The sequence below is a fragment of the Crassostrea angulata genome, chromosome 5 (assembly GCF_025612915.1).
Source record: "Crassostrea angulata isolate pt1a10 chromosome 5, ASM2561291v2, whole genome shotgun sequence".
NCBI lineage: Eukaryota > Metazoa > Mollusca > Bivalvia > Ostreida > Ostreidae > Magallana > Magallana angulata.
The window spans coordinates 17074962-17091927 of record NC_069115.1 but is presented as its reverse complement, the minus strand read 5'-3'; the positions used below and the strand labels follow the sequence as shown (position 1 = coordinate 17091927).

General features: G+C 34.8%; 2 protein-coding genes and 1 pseudogene across 2 annotated transcripts; all 3 read left to right on the top strand.

Moving 5' to 3' along the window:
* Positions 1-2442: 2442 nt before the first annotated feature.
* Positions 2443-9503, top strand: LOC128185956 (uncharacterized; annotated as a pseudogene).
* A 146-nt stretch (positions 9504-9649) lies between these two features.
* LOC128185167 (uncharacterized) lies at positions 9650-10994 on the top strand. Its single transcript, XM_052854833.1, has 5 exons — positions 9650-9673; positions 9909-10049; positions 10255-10324; positions 10412-10601; positions 10790-10994. The coding sequence occupies exons 1-5, from the start codon at positions 9650-9652 to the stop codon at positions 10992-10994; spliced, it is 630 nt and encodes a 209-aa protein (XP_052710793.1).
* Positions 10995-12949: 1955 nt separating this feature from the next.
* On the top strand, positions 12950-15050 carry LOC128183577 (uncharacterized). The gene has a single exon (XM_052852652.1). The coding sequence runs from the start codon at positions 12959-12961 to the stop codon at positions 14966-14968; it is 2010 nt and encodes a 669-aa protein (XP_052708612.1). The 5' UTR covers positions 12950-12958; the 3' UTR covers positions 14969-15050.
* The last annotated feature ends 1916 nt before the right edge of the window (positions 15051-16966 follow it).

Sequence of the window (16966 nt, the reverse complement as noted above, 5' to 3'; positions counted from 1 at the left end):
TGTATTCTATAAAGACTTTTTGACAGAAAGCAGCTTCAATTCAGATACCGGTAATTAAAAGAACATACCATGGCATGCACATTGTATAGTAAGAAGTACGCCTTCCGAATACACGCTAAATTGTTGGAAAAGGATTTCCACCAAAAAATTATACGCACATACAGAAGTTGTCTTTCAAAACCAGAAACACTGTCATTTTTTCATTTAGTTAAGTTTGGATTTTGATTAATTTTTTTTAAATACTGTAGAATAATGTTGAAAGTTGTTTTACATAATTTATAAGTAGATAAGTTTATTTTCAGAAATATATCGAAAGTAACGCCAATTTAAAACTGACTTGGGTCCGTTTCAGTTGATGATCTAACAGTCAAGCGTTTTACACTACAGTGAATAAAAGATAAATTGAATCAGTCAAAACTAATGTGAAAGATAAGCTTTGTATAGTAAGGCAATCTGAACCTCTAGGAAAGTATTGAGGGTCAAGTTAATAACGACAAAAATCACCACTTCAACAAAATTTAATTTTTATTGAAATCAGTATAGCTTTTAAATCTTATGACACGTTGGCAGAAAAATACATATACGGGTACTTTATATATTTGAAATGTAAAAAATATCAACAAGGGTGTAAACAAATACTTATTCATTACTGTCAATGAAGTCCAACACTCTATTAATAAATCGTTTTATGTTGGGGAGTATTTAAATCTTAATCGCAGTGTGAAAACACAACTGGACGGATTTTCACCGGTAAATCTTTAGAATGGCTACATAATACTATGATACAATGTACTGCATACCAGTTAAAATTAATGCATAAATAATTATATGATGTTGATGAAGGAATATTAGTATTATTTAAATGTTACATAGAACAGTTGTAGTGTTCCACTTACTTTTATTTCTACCTGTGTAAAATCTCGTTTAACCACAGGGGCATCGTATCCGCTATACACAATATGACATATTATATGAATAGTGCCTGTTTGGGAGGGTAACAGTTGAAATTGACACCCCGAGAAAACCATTGTCAACCGACGCGAAACGGAGGTTGACAATGGTTTTCGAGGGGTGTCAATTTCAACTGTTATCCTCCCAAACAGGCACCATTTATTTTGCTATACTGAATGTCTTAATTTTTAAGAAAATTTTACTGCTTTTATATAGGAATAAGGTGAATTCTACAGCGAACCGTACGCGCATAATTTTCGCGCAATATTTTTTTTCTCTAAAATGTTAATGAAAAACTACGTTGATGTTGATACATAATTTTTTAAAATTATTTCTTTATTCAATAATTAATATACTCATAATTCATTTATTGTCTTTGCAACCCATTTCTTAAAAATTAATTGTCGTTGCCTAAGAATCAAATTACTAGTATAAAATCATTTACATTTGTACAAAAGATTAAATGACAGGAAAATTAATATATTTGTTTTAAACAATTGCATATTAAATTACGCTAATTAAAGTACATGCCAAATATATCGGAACGAATGTTATTATCATGATTATGCTTACGGTAGTTACATAAGACAAACATTTCCCCAGACTTTTTACAGTTTAGGCCTATAAAAAAATCTGTGTGTTTAGGGTAACACTAATGAAAAAAGTAGGTTAGGTAGGTAGGGATTTTTTTTTATTTTATATTTTTTTCAGCATAAGTCCTAAGAATGTTTGTTTGTGTCATATTTTCTAATAGAAATAATATGAAATTCACAATCGGATGAAAACAGACATCTAAAAATGGTAGGATCGGGGCATTTTTGTAGGTTAGGTCGGGTAACCCTAAACACACAACTTTTTTTTTTAACCGCCGGAATTTCTACTATCATTACTGAACATATAGAGAAAAGGTACAGAGTCATCTTTTCTTGGGCGAAGAGATTGAATGTCTGTAGCAGACATCGGTTTTAATGGGATAAAAACGCTTTTTACCTCGTTTATTAGGAATATTTCAATGTGAACGTGTTTTTTGACAACATTTGCAACATTGTGTGGGAGGATTTGCGTAACTTTTGTCAAGTAAGTTGTTTTTTTGACATTTGTAGCGCACGTTCTCCGCCGAGCGTGCGGTCTGAACATTGCCGAGTTACAACACATTTAACTTTGATCCGAATGAATGTATGAAGTCCTAGTATGAAAAAGTCGTTGAAGAGTTTACTAATTTATTTACATATCTACACACAAAGTCTACGCATCACATAAGAACAATTCACACCAGAAAATAATCCACATAATCCACACATGTATAAATCCAAATACTGCTACTCTAATACACTGCTCTGCTACTACTATACTCTACTCTACCACTTCCACCACTCTGGGTACCGTTTCACAAAAGCATCGTAAATTAGGTACTACTTAACGAGTTACGACAAACTTAAGTACTACGTACGCACTTAGTTAAGACCGTTTCACAAAAGGTACTTAGTTCCGACGTAACTTTTTCGTATTTACGTCCGTCTTAAATTACCGGAAGTTGATTTCAATATGGCAGACGAATTCGTAAATAAAATAAAAAAGGAGAGGAAAAAGAATTTTTCTGCCAAGGAGATTGAAATTTTGGTGGAAGAAGTTGAGAAGAATCGAGCGATCTTGTTTGCCTCTCACAAAGATGTCAACACAAATCAAAAGAAAAACAAATGTTGGAAGGACATTTGTTCCTTGTATGTATCTCACAGATAATGTTTCACGATTTATATTACATTGTAATTGTTTATCTATATGGATATATATTTTTTTTTAAATGAGCTTTTCGGTTTTCCCTTTTTTTTAGCATATGATTTTTCTATACATTAATAAAATTTATTTTACAGGTGGAGCAATTGTGAATAATGACAACTGTTACAGAATTAAAGCTTTCTTAAATCTAAGATTAAGAAAGTGAGCGCACAAGATTGTAAGTTTGCAGGAATCCTCGATACGAATCAATTGGGATTTAAATGTCTATAACCTCGAAAGGCTATGTACAGGTTTCAACAAAAATATATTATGTTGAGAGTCGAAGTACATGGCTATTCCGGTTATTAAAAAACTCACAAAGCTTTCAAAAAATGGCAATGAGAGGTAAACCGATAACTAGTCGGAAATGTTAATGAAAACATTATTTAATGAAGTTATATTGTGTTATCCTAAAAAAATAGTAATAAGAAAAGAATTTTTTTTATAGTGTTCATACAGCAGATCTAGAAATCAATAAAAACAAATTAAAATTAAAACCGGTATATTATAATTCAACATCATGTTATAATAACATACATTTAAAACAAAAAAGTTTAATTTTTTTAAAAAAGACCACCAGTTGGATTTGAACCCAAAACACTGAATGTATGTATTCACTAAATCCAGGACGAAACCACTGAGCCACGGATACTTGTCAATATATGCTCTATAAAGTACTGTTTGAAACACCACTGTCATATCAATGGACTTTGTTTTTTATCCTTCAAAAAATAATTTGAAAAGTACATAATTAGTCATCTCTGGGTCATCTCTCCATCTTTTTTTAAAATGCGACATTTTTAATGTTGAAATATGTTACCTTTACACGTTTCAAATTTGTGGAGAGAAGACCCAGAGACAACAAAATCATTTAAAAACAGTTGTAAATAAGTAGGATTTTGCATGAATTGCACCGTGTTGCTATATTTAGACCCATATTATAATAAAACCTTTTGCATTTCAAATATTTTTCCACTCATTCCACATCCAACAGAAACCAAATAACGGTTATAATTCGAAAAATATTCAAAATTAATTGATGAAATTTTGATGAAATTTTCACTCTCCTTGTGCGCCCAGAATCCTGCCGAATCTACATCTTAAGCGCCCACATTCTTTGGAATGTATACGAAGACTTTATTTTCAGGCAAAAAGAAAATATAAATATGACAGCCACTATAGATTAACTGAGTATAATACTCATTACCACAAATATATTACATTATATGTATATAGTAATTATTAGTTCTATTTACCTGGTCAACTGACATAACAGTAGACATTAATATCGTAAAATAGGTGTTGAATTCAGAAACAGAGGAAATTCTCGTTGATCAGACGAGAGCCTTAGAATAAACTCTTTTCAAAAATAAAAAAAAAATGAATAGATCATTAATGGTTTTAGACTAATTTTTAAAATTTCATTTGCATCTGAAATGTAGCATTTTTAAATCATATTTATAATGTGAATGATTGTTAGGCCTATAAGTCTATAGACTTACGATGTCTGCAGTCTCCACACCCAGAAATATAAAAAAATAACTTTGCCTCTGCTTTTTTCATGTACATCTCTATATTAATTTTTAACACATCACTGACCTAAAAAACTATTTATTGCATTGATAATTAAGCTAAAATAACCAAAGATAACTTTCATCCATGCTGTCAATCTGGACTTAGAAATCTTTAAAACGATTTATTAAGTGGTGTTTTCTATTGATTTATTACAAGCGTTTTTTAAACCCTGGTTTGTAAAGACTCTATTGTTTAAACCAATTACGTTTGGTAATCTGGATTTGGAATAAAAAGTGTTAGGGTCGGCGCATAAAAAATAGGATCGGTCGGGAAACCGGAAACACGCATATTTTTTTTTGGCCTTAGATCTACATGTACATGTGAAAGTTCGTAACATGGGCTGACAAATGTGCCAAATCAGTGGTACAAAATCAATATATGTCAATATGTAATCTATAGGAAACTTTGTTTGCACCTAACCTTTAGTTTCAGTGATTAAAACACTTACATTTTTTATTGCTAAACATTCATGATCAAAGGCCGTTTCAGCGTCTGCATGTTTACAAAAACTGTATGATATATCCTTGACCTTTAATGTTTACCCATTGCGTCATTAAAATAATCTCTATGAAAGGACTGAATCTAAATTCTGATGCATTAAATACTATCAATGTTAATGTTTTAACAACTTGGACAGAATGAACAGTGTCTCTGTCCAGGTCGCTTGCTGAAATATGCAAGAAGTGGAGGGATTTGTCTTCACAAACCAAATAAAAGGAGGCGGAGTTTCGGCGAGATAGGTCCAAGACGGGAGGTGGACCAGCCCCCACCCCAGTCAACACAAGTGATCTCAGTCAGAAGGTTCGCGAATGATGTCTAGTTGATTTTTGTTAAAGACTTGCAAACAAGTTATTACCATCAATTAAACAAAATTAAAATTTGAAACAAATCGATAATATTGGATTAATAAAACAATCTTCATAAAAAGTTTGTCAATGTGTATAGCATGCAGCTATGCACAGACACATGTGACTGTATGATATTTAAAGTATGTGTCGAAAACAATCTAGTATACACATTGATACAGGCAGAGTATATTGATAAGATATGGAAGAGAAAATAAGGAAATTAAGACTGAAATTTATGGAACGCCTCAACTGCCTTATGTAGATAATCTCCATAATATGATCATACTTCAATATTACATGCTGATACTTCAACATTACATGATGGTACTGAAACATTGCGTGCTGATACTTCAACATTACATGATGGTACTTTAACATTACGTGCTGATACTTCAACATTACATGATGGTACTTTAACATTACGTGCTGATACTTTAACATTACATGATGGTTCTTTAACATTACGTGCTGATACTTTAATATTATATGCTGATACTTCTTCATTACATGATGGTACTTCACTATGCGGTGGTTCTAAAAATAGGGAGGCGTCGCCTCGGGATCGAAATACGCTAAAACTCAGAACACGTAAATGCCTGTAGAGGTATAGAGTATGCTGTAAAGTTTTTAAGACTGGGCTGTTTCTCTGTTTCAGATAGGACTAAGGCCCACTGAGACTAATTTAGATCTAGATACTCAACAAATGCTACTATTTGATTAAGTGTCTTTTGAAAGGGTTTTTTTTTTTAAATTTTAAAAAAAAGTTGCTTGGTGAGACCATTGGGGCTTAGCGCATACAAATCAGGGGGGAACAAAAGCCCCAAAGGGAATTTTTGGTCTAAAAATGTGGATTCAGAACCCAATCTTTTGGCGCTCGGTCAGAATGGACTGCTAAACATATTAATAGCACCTAAACAAAGACTTCTGTCATTTATGATAGATTAGACTTATAGGGATTGATGGGCTCTCCCTGGAGATCCACGTGTAGGAGTGGGCAATGTTAGCACTGATTTGTTCAACTGTATAATTACTGCTAAAATCAGATTCAACAGCACTAAATGCAGTGCTCTATCCTTTCCATGAATGGGGCCATGATCTTATAAGCTGCATGTGTGGTTGTCACATGCCTGAAAACATTGCACCCAAACAAATCCTATTTGTTCCGACATTATTTTTATTCAGTAGAGATCCTCTCTTATGAGCTGTACTGTGTACTTCTTCAGTGCCAACATTTTTTACTGAAATTAATCCTGAATTACTCTCTTTTTTTAACCAACACGCCTTTTGCGGAAACTTACATAAATCATCATATAAAAAGAAGTTTTTAAAAACTGATTGTTTTTTTAAACAAGGTGAAAACACATATGTAACTATGGAAATTCGATCATATGTAGATTAATAGATAAGATATTTTAAAATACGGGGCAACTGACCCACCCCCCCCTTTTTTTTTTTAACTTGTCGAGATTGAGTGCACCCTTCACAATAAATGATGCTATGTGCGAGCACTGGGATCTGCTGGATGATTGCTCGTACTCTGATTCCCTTAAAAGTCCCTTGAACAGTAAAGTGTCTCTGTTTATTGGCGTAGAATCGCCCAAAAAAATAGGCCTAGCTAATAAGTGGTAAAACAAGCGCCAATTGTAGGCGCCCGCTTGCAGGATTAAAACATCAACCTACGACATAAAACGTACTTATAAAATTGACATCGAATTTGAAGGCGCCTATTAAACAAGGACGACTCGGGAGTAGTTTGACACATAAAGATTTCGGCGCAGGTTCTTACAAATATAATGAAGGTGACCGTGCCCAAATTCCCTCCAGAATCCAGTTTTACCCGAGCGGCACAAGCTCTATTTTTGGCAATATAGATTTAAATAATAACCAATTGGGTTCGAAAAGTGTCCATTTTTAACCGGGTTTTCCAACGGAAAAATCCGGTTATTAAAATGGTGAAAATGGCGGGCGGGCGGGCGGGCGGCTGCCAAAAGGGTACCCTCATTGTACGGATAACTCCTCCTACAGTTTTTAAGATAGGAAGTTGTTCTTTTGCAGATCAATTGTACATATATCAGAGGTGTGCATATTCCTAGGATTTTGATTTCCGATAATTTATCGAAAAAATACCAGCTTTTGAACTTAGTCATTTTTTGGCAAAATATTGCATATAGGGTACCCTCATTGTACGGATAACTCCTCCTACAGTTCTCAAGATAGGAAGTTGGTCTTTTGCAGATCAATTGTACATATATCAGAGGTGTGCATATTGCTAGGATTTTGATTTCCGATAATTTATAAAAAAAAATACTAGCTTTTGAACTTAGTCATTTTTTGGCAAAATGTTGCATAACATGTAGGGTACTCCATTTCACTGGATAAGGGTTGACATGGATTATGGATACAGTTTACATAAAAGAAAACCCGGTTTGCTGTCACATTGACAGCTTTTCACTTGTTATACATGTACAAGGAAATAAAGGAACTAATAAATGAAGCTTGTTTGAATTGTTGTGTAGCTTGACTTAAGTCCTATACATTGTAGACACTTAATCAAATAGTAGCATTTGTTGAGTATCTAGATCTAAATTAGTCTCAGTGGGCCTTAGTCCTATCTGAAACAGAGAAACAGCCCAGTCATAAAAACTTTACAGCATACTCTATACCTCTACAGGCATTTACGTGTTCTGAGTTTTAGCGTATTTCGATCCCGAGGCGACGCCTCCCTATTTTTAGAACCACCGCATAGTGAAGTACCATCATGTAATGAAGAAGTATAAGCATATAATATTAAAGTATCAGCACGTAATGTTAAAGTACCATCATGTAATGTTGAAGTATCAGCACGTAATGTTGAAGTACCATCATGTAATGTTGAAGTATCAGCACGTAATGTTAAAGTACCATCATGTAATGTTGAAGTATCAGCACGTAATGTTAAAGTACCATCATGTAATGTTGAAGTATCAGCACGCAATGTTAAAGTACCATCATGTAATGTTGAAGTATCAGCATGTAATATTGAAGAATCATCATATTATGGAGATTATCTACATAAGGCAGTTGAGGCGTTCCATAGAAATTGAAGGGAAAGGAATATTAAGTACCCCCTCCCCCACGAATTAGGATTTTCAAGATTTTGGGATTCGAAAATTTTCCTTTTTTTTTTTTTTTACTTGTCAAGATTTTTGGGATTAGGTTGCCCCCCCCCCCTTTAAAAACAATGCTGCGTGCCTGTGATAAACATGTCTTAATTAAAAATCTTATTATTCCAATTTGTCCATGGGCAGACCAAGAAATTATTCACAGACGGGTTCTTATTTAAAATGGTCTTAAGATGATATAAATTTTCAATATAATTCTAAAATCGATGAGAGCATTATGTATACCGTTACGTTAAAAGAAAATCGAATTCTGTTACTTGAATTTTTAATTGGCTCAGCTTAAGGGAAAATAACATACTCGATACTGCAACCCCTTCTTCCTTAAACAAAAGATTAAATAAATGTTATTTCAGAAAGCAGAAAAAATCCTGCGTTTCTCACTGGCTTGTATATACATACATTATACATACATTATTGCTAAATTAAATTGTAAGGTTACGCCATTTTAGGAATTTATTATTGAAGTGTCGATAATTATTTCAGGTTGTCGCAATAATAGGAAAAACTTTCATTGAAGGGATTGACGGTGGTTTTGACACTGACCTGGAAAATTTGGGTACATTAACTCTCTCTCTCTCTCTCTCTCTCTCTCTCTCTCTCTCTCCATAAATAAGCTGACAATCAATAATTTGGTCATAAAACGTTTGTAAGCACCAATGAATGTAATTCCAGCGAATATGTCCAATTTACAATGGATTAATTTCAGACGTAGATTTATTCAAAGTTGAAGACGTATGGCTGTCAACACCGAACACAATTACTTCAGAGAAAGCCGCTGTCCCCTCCCCAATGCTGTCTCAGTCTCCTGGGCCATCCCAAGCTAGCTGTGAGAAGGAAGAAACATGCATCGCGTGGGGGAGAAGCAGAAATGAAAATAAAGGCATCGGGGTAACTCTAAACATAGGAACTTTTACATTGATAAAATTTATTAACCAAACAGTATTATGCATAATGTTTTCATTTTGAATTTAATTAAGACTTGGTTTTTTTTAATCAAGTCAGTAAACCGAATTTTATGTATCGTTCGTTAGGAAGAATAAACTGAAAAGGAAGCGAAATGTGGATGATGTTCACGAGTTACAGTGCCAAGTGCTCGAGCAGGAACTTTAGAAGAACACTTCTGAAAAAGCTGAATGAAAAACTGGGAAAAGGCAGCGTTTCTGTGACTGAATTATTTGCATCATTTACATAAATAGATATTAAATCGTTATGCATTAAATATAAAAAAAATCAATTTACTTATCTTTCTTTCGTTCTCTCTCAAGAAAAGGGAAATAGTCTGTCACATAGAAGATGTGCAAGTTGTAAACATCTTCCTTAATTGCGGACGGATTAACCATGGAACCCGCTTTCAATATACTAGTACTTTCAGCTACCGGTACTTTCACTTTCAATCATAGTGGCGGATCATGTTGCTCAAAAAAATTGAGAGAGAGAGAGAGAGAGAGAGAGAGAGAGAGAGGGGGGGGGTATGTAGGTTTGTAATTCTAAGGTGTCGTTGTAATTTTGCATAATAAACATGTACATTGATTAACCAAATTATTGATAGAACATATAGAAATAAAGACGTCTATATTATCCTTTCTTATTAAAACAGAATAAACAGCATCGGAATTCAAGAGCGGACTTCCGCGGAGATCATAAGAAATGGAGAGACATATCCTCCCAAACTAAAAAGAAGGAGGCTCAGTATAGAAGAGAGCTAGGGAAAACCGGTGGCGGACCTGCTCCTTCCTCTGTGAATACCTGATATCGGTGAAAAGGTAATACTGCGTCTACACTTTTACATTAATAATGCAAGTTGTTATTTGTATTGAACATGAATCAATAACATTATTTAATAGGTTAACCGAAAGGGGCACTGATTGTCTGAGACAAAACAAGTATCATAATTAATATCATAAATAATGATAAATAAATATATTGACATTTATGAATTTCAGGTTGTTGCTATAATAGGTAAAATGTCAGTCGAAGGAATCGAGGGTGTTTTAGACACAGACGATGTGAATGGTATGGTCACCTTTCTTCTATCATCATTCACTAGATAAATTAAAGCGAAGATATAAGTAAAGTTAAAAATATCAAATTTTATTGCAGGGATGGATCTGTTCATGGTAGAAGAGTTGTGGCTCTCTCCTCCGATGACTTCCGAGTCCGAGCGAGCTGTTGTTCCCAGCCATGTGCCTTCACAATCTCCTGGCCCATCCCGTGCTTTGCCTGGGGGTCCTGCTGCCACTCCTACTCTGCCAAAGTCTCCAAGTCACGGTGAGCATCTACAAATGAAAAAGTATGTGTCTTATCAAACATACATGTAAATTATGCAACTGAAGTCGATTGATTTTTTTGAATACATAGAACATATATTAAAAGCTAGTGATACCAATTTCCAGAACTTCAGGCCACAAACAAGTTAAAAATTATACGTTAGAAGAAATTCAAATTGAAAAAAAGAAGTTTTCAATATATTTTTTACAGGAAAAAATGTGCTGTGAAGCGGAAGAGGACAATGGAGGGTGTTTATGACCTGCAATGCCAAGTTTTAGAACGGGAGATGGAAAAGAACAAACTGGAGATGGAGAAAACTAAGCTCCAGATTGATCTACTTAGATCACTTAATGCGGGGGTTGCACCTGGCGGACGGAGTGCCCTAGCGGAACTATTCTCTTCTTTGAGTCGTTGAGAGAGAGAGAGAGAGAGAGAGAGAGAGAGAGAGAGAGAGAGAATCAGTGTATATCTGCTAAATCTTAGCATTGATTTTTTTTTTCAATCATATAAATATTCTTTATTGATGCTTATGTTTTATGTCTTTTTATTTATATAGATGGAAGATGCCTGAAAGCATAAATCGAATAACTAATGAAAAGATAAAACGTTACAATACAAGTGCATGAATTTATATTATTAATCTAATTAATGGTTTACCTAAGAGAACCGTTGCCTGATTAGTTGGTCTCTGGTTGATTTACCGTCATCGACCGGACCCTGGTACACAACATCATTTTCGTCTTCGGGCAGTTCTTCTGGAATATCACTAACTGGAAGATGCTTGTCGATACAGATATTGTGTAGCTGGCAACAGACAAAGATAATCTTGCAACACTTTGTAGGTTGATGATCCAAAACTCCTCCTGTTTTATGCAGACATCTGAAAAGGATGTTATATATGTGTGTTAGTGTTTAGAACGAATGGTTCTTTGTGTTGTAAGCGTGGCCAAATGGGAACGCATTGTTCTTTTTTTTTTAAATTTTATCATCGCTGAATCGATTCCCCAAAAGTTATATATTTTTTCTTTTCATTAAATTAAAGCATGATAAAAATAGAAAGTATAAATTATATGTGTCTGATATGCAGGATGTTTCTTTTCAAAACATCTTTTATAATTCGCCGAGCCTGAACTCATCCAAGATGATCATTATGATATCTCTTCAAACTTTTTACACTTACATTCATTTCATTTTGCTGGAAGTAATGTTAACTAACTTTATACACAGAGTTCCATACATTCATTTTTGATGCATGTTTATAACACGTAGTTACAAACCTTTATAAAATCAGTTCTTAGGTTTATAAAATCGTATATAGCGAGAGGTACCTGAATCTATTTTTAGTAAAAGGTACTTTCCGTTCAAACACAGATGTAGGTGAATTTAGCGAGAATTGGGCGGACTAATAAGTGGGATACCTGAAACGGGATTTTAAAACGCCAAAGGCTTGCTCAACGACAACCCTTGATCTTCTGTGTGACCGGTTATATCGATCTTCTCCCCGGCAACTTGGACGATTGACTGGTGTTAAAACTCAACTTAAAAGCCACGGTCGAAGAGGATAACCGGAATCGCGCAGAAGCCACCCATCAATCTGCTCACTGCTATTACTACACTGTCCACTGCTACTATTACACACACTGACCTGCTTCTAATACACTGTTCACTGCTATTACTACAATGTCCACTGCTACTATTACACACACTGACCTGCTTCTAATACACTGTTCACTGCTATTACCACACTGTCCACTGCTACTATTACACACACTGTACCACTTCGACTACACTGCTCCTGTTACTGGTACTTTCACCTTATTATATAGTGAACGGTGCCTCCTCAGTTTGGGGAGTGAAAATCTACCTCCACAGTGTGGGGAGTGAAAAATCTACCTCCTCAGTGTGGGGAGGGAATACATAATATTAAATAATTATAACTGTTTGGGCAATTAACTAATTATCGTTATAATTAAAAGGTAATTAGGGGTCTGGCATAAAATAGATAAAACTAACGGTAAATGAGAAATTGATAAGAGATAACACCTTACAATCAGAACATTAATTAGTACTATAAGAATAAATTTGCTACACATTGTTTACAAATCGTGTCCTATTTTCGATTCTTCCCTTGTGTATTATTTATATATATGTCATATAGTGTAGAGCGGATACGATGCCCCTGTGGTTTAACCTACTCGGGGATTTTCTAAGGCTAAAAATAAAACACAAAAATCCCCAGCAATAGACGACTATAACGGGGCAGAATAAAGGTAAGTAGACATTGTTGTTAAACAGAAATCTGTACGGATTTAAATTGTATTTTACTCCAATGAAAACAAACATGAAATATCGTACAAAAGTACATTAATTTTCAGTAAAATGGCTACTCGGAAGATATCTGAGTCGGTCTATATGGGAATGTGTCTCAAGATAGGGACCGCCCAACAGCTGGCCTCGAGGAGAGATATAATGGACATTGTAGAGATGTTACAGTCCAAAGAAATGTTAAATATACAGTTCACATTGATGCTGAGTGGGAGTCGTAGAGAAGGGTTTAGATTGAGAGGATCAGACCTGGACTACATGCGTTTTCCAAATGACCACCGAGGGATCTGGGACTTCTCTCAGTGTCAGTTTTACAACACACAAGAACATGCACTGATTCTCTGTGACAGTTCTGAGAGTCCACCAGGATTCACTTTACTATGGTTACCATTCGAAAGAACTAGTCATACAGTGATGTCAGCGTGTGTAAGGATGAATGGAATGCTCTATATCTCAAGTTCAAAGTACAGAGAGGTGACATGTTCTTTATCTATTCCTGGTTCTTCACCTCACGGACCATGTGGTAGTGGGACAATTCATGGTGTAGAATTCGATCATGCCCATTGCTTTGTCAGTGATTTCTGGCCTCCTTGTGCCTCCACGTGGATAGACAGGTGTCACTCATGGCCCCCATCTCATGTTGTAAACGACATTATTAGAAATGGGTGTCACTTTGTAGCGATAGGACACAAACTAGGAAATCATACAGACAACGAATGGAGAATTTCTTTCTCTCAGGCGGAATACAAACTTGTGTGTTCAATAAATCACACACAATTTTTAATTTATGGATTGCTGAAATTGTTCTTAAAGGAAATAATTAATGAAGGATTGAGAGATGAAGATAAACTACTGTGTTCCTATCACATGAAAACGGCTGTTTTCTGGGCGATTCAACAAAATGCTCTACCTCACTGGCATCCAAAAAATCTATTGGCGGGTTTCTGGGTCTGCTTTAAACTTCTCCTTAAATGGGTGTACGAGGGAAATTGTTCTAATTTTTTTATTCCAGAAAACAACATGTTTCTGAACAATATCTATGGTGATGCACAAAAGACATTATTCACGCGACTATATAGATTGTATGAAAAGGGTATAGCATTGCTTTTACACAGTCCCTCCATCAGTTCCTACATCATAAATGTTTTGTGTAATCCCAGACTCACTATCTGTACCATTGAATACACTCTGATTTCTGAGGTTGAACGTGATATGGATATTTTTCATGAAGTGTTTGGTAATGATTCAACAGGCCCACCTGACCTACGGATATGCACAAAGTACCTACATGCTGTGGAACGGTCAATAGGTTTACCGCTGACACAGTATCACATTGTCATGTTACAGAAACTTACAGCCACCGTCCTTCAGGGTATTGTGTTTATATTACACAACTTGTACACTAACACAGGTTTAAACAAACAGTTGTATATTGTAGATAAATTGGCTTGTCACATGCTGAAAATAACTGCTAGGTTTGGGTGTGTGTCTGATATGTTCTACATTGCCGTGTATTATTACAAAACATTCAGATACAAGGAAGCTTTATCAGTTATAGATATCACAAAGGTCAGGCTAGCACAGCCATATATGATGTATGAGAGACATGTAGATAGAGAGAGGTATACTGAGGCTGTAGGGGGACAGACCTTGTCTACAAAGATGAGACAGGCTGTAGCACAGGATATCATATTTAACAATGGGATTTTTTATATCAATGAAATAATGCCAGAACAACAATCTAGTAAACAAAACAATTGCCTTTTGTTGTCTATTCCACCCCTCGTACTGTTGTATATGCTAGAGTTTTTGTGCTCTAGACATGTCGACACAATGAGAGCACAGAGAGCTTTAGATGATCTACAGATCCTAGTCCACCATGATCAGGGACAGTTAATACATGTATTATGCAGAGACATCTCCTGGGAGATCCTAGGGATCTGTCAACAAATCACGGGGAATCTTCAGGCTGCCCTGTACTCATACCAACAGTCACTCAGACAATATCCATTCAATAGAATACAAACTGCTACCAGACAGAGAATTCAGGATCTACATTTATGAACTTACTGACAAGCAATTAGAAAGAAAATGCATGTCAAAATCTGACATTGTTAATCGTAATTGTTCTGGTCATCTTTTTTAAATTTTTGATATGGGGGGGGGGGGGAGTTGCACTTATGAAATCTACTTATCTACTACATGATGTATAATCATGTAGATACGTGTATATTTATCTAATTTTAGTTAAAATTAATTTGTTATTTTAGTAAAAATTGTGAACTGAACATCCCAATTTAGAACTTCATATCTAAATTTTACATTAAGGTGATTTGTATAATATGTTATGATTATTTCACCGTGGTTAAAAATAAACAAAATTCACTAAATTGCTGTCTCAATTTTGAATGCAATGTGCTGCTTAATTCATTTCAATGTAATCTGTTATAATTTTACAAGCATTGGTCATATGCCGATTTTGCATACATGACTTTTCCCAGTTTGTTTTCGACCCTCCAATTTATCCAACATATTCAAGATCATGAGATGAATGACTTTTAAATGATGCAAACTTATATAAGTGGGGGTATATAGGGTGGGTGGGGGTAAGAGCTTGAAAATTTAAATAATCAATGCTTTTAAGGTATCTCACTACACCCAGACTTATACTTTTTAAGACACTACGTCACAAGATGGCGATTTAAATATTTTGTTAAAGGGGCATGGTCACGATTTCGGTCAAAAATTATTTTTTCGATTTTAATGTTTATAATGCTTCAGTAATGCTTCATTTTTGTTCCCCGCCGCAACGCGGAGCGGGGACATAGAAATGCCGGGCCTCCGTCCGTGTGTCCGTGCGTCCGTCCGTCACACTTTTTTGTAAGCGCTCTCATGCCTACAAATTTTGACGGATTTTCATTAAATTCATACCAAATGTTTATATCACTATTACATTGGTCATGTTCGAAAATCAGCATTGGTCAATACTTTTTGTTGGATTAATGGGACTTTGACCACAATAATGACTCCGTTTTCTCCAAAAATTGACCTTGTAAGCGCTCTCATGCCTACAAATTTTGACGGATTTTCATTAAATTTATACCAAATATTTATACCACTATTACCTTGGTCAAGTTAGAAAATCAGCATTGGTCGATACTTTTTGTTGGAGTTATGGGACTTTGACCACAATAATGACTCCGTTTTCTCCAAAAATTGACCTTGTAAGCGCTCTCATGCCTACAAATTTTGACGGATTTTCATTAAATTTATACCAAATGTTTATACAACTAATACCTTGGTCAAGTTCCTAAATCAGCCTTGGTCGATAGACTCGATGCTAGTATACTGCTTGACCGGCGGGGGACCCAGGAATTCTATTCTTGTTAAAAGAAATATCACAAAAGTCTAGCTTCGAAGACTTCATTTCTACCAAAACTTCCAGAACTTCTACTTCCAACCCCCCACTGTTAATCCTGGATCCGCCCCTGTTAGTGGAAGTAAATATAATTCGTCTACAAGTAGTCGTCCTTCGATCAAATCCAGAACTTAGATCATTTGTGGAATAAACAAGAGTAGTTTGGTAGCAACAGTGTATTATGATTATTGTTGATATTGATTCATAGTTGTAAAATTGTAAAATGTAGTGTCTCATGTTGTATAGATGGCTTACTAATAAAAGTGTTATAGAATAGGAACAATAAATTTGGAGATTAAAGACAACTGTCTTACTAATGTTAGGAATTTTGTAGACATTCTTGAAATACTAAGAATTTAATGCTTAAAAATATAGAACATTAATAAATCTTTGCAGACATGATTCTAAAAATAAATATGTTTATCATAAGTATTAGTATAAAGTCTTGGTACCAGCATTTCGAACAAGTGAAAAAGATGAAAGGTGTGTACTTGTTTACGTGGGAAATGTATACATATATAAAGTAGCATTTTTAAAGTGGCACAATGTGTCTGGGAAATAAGAATTGTATATTATGGAAATCTACCTCGTAAAATGATATTAGGGGTATATAAAACAATTAAAAAATAACACAGATCTGCCTC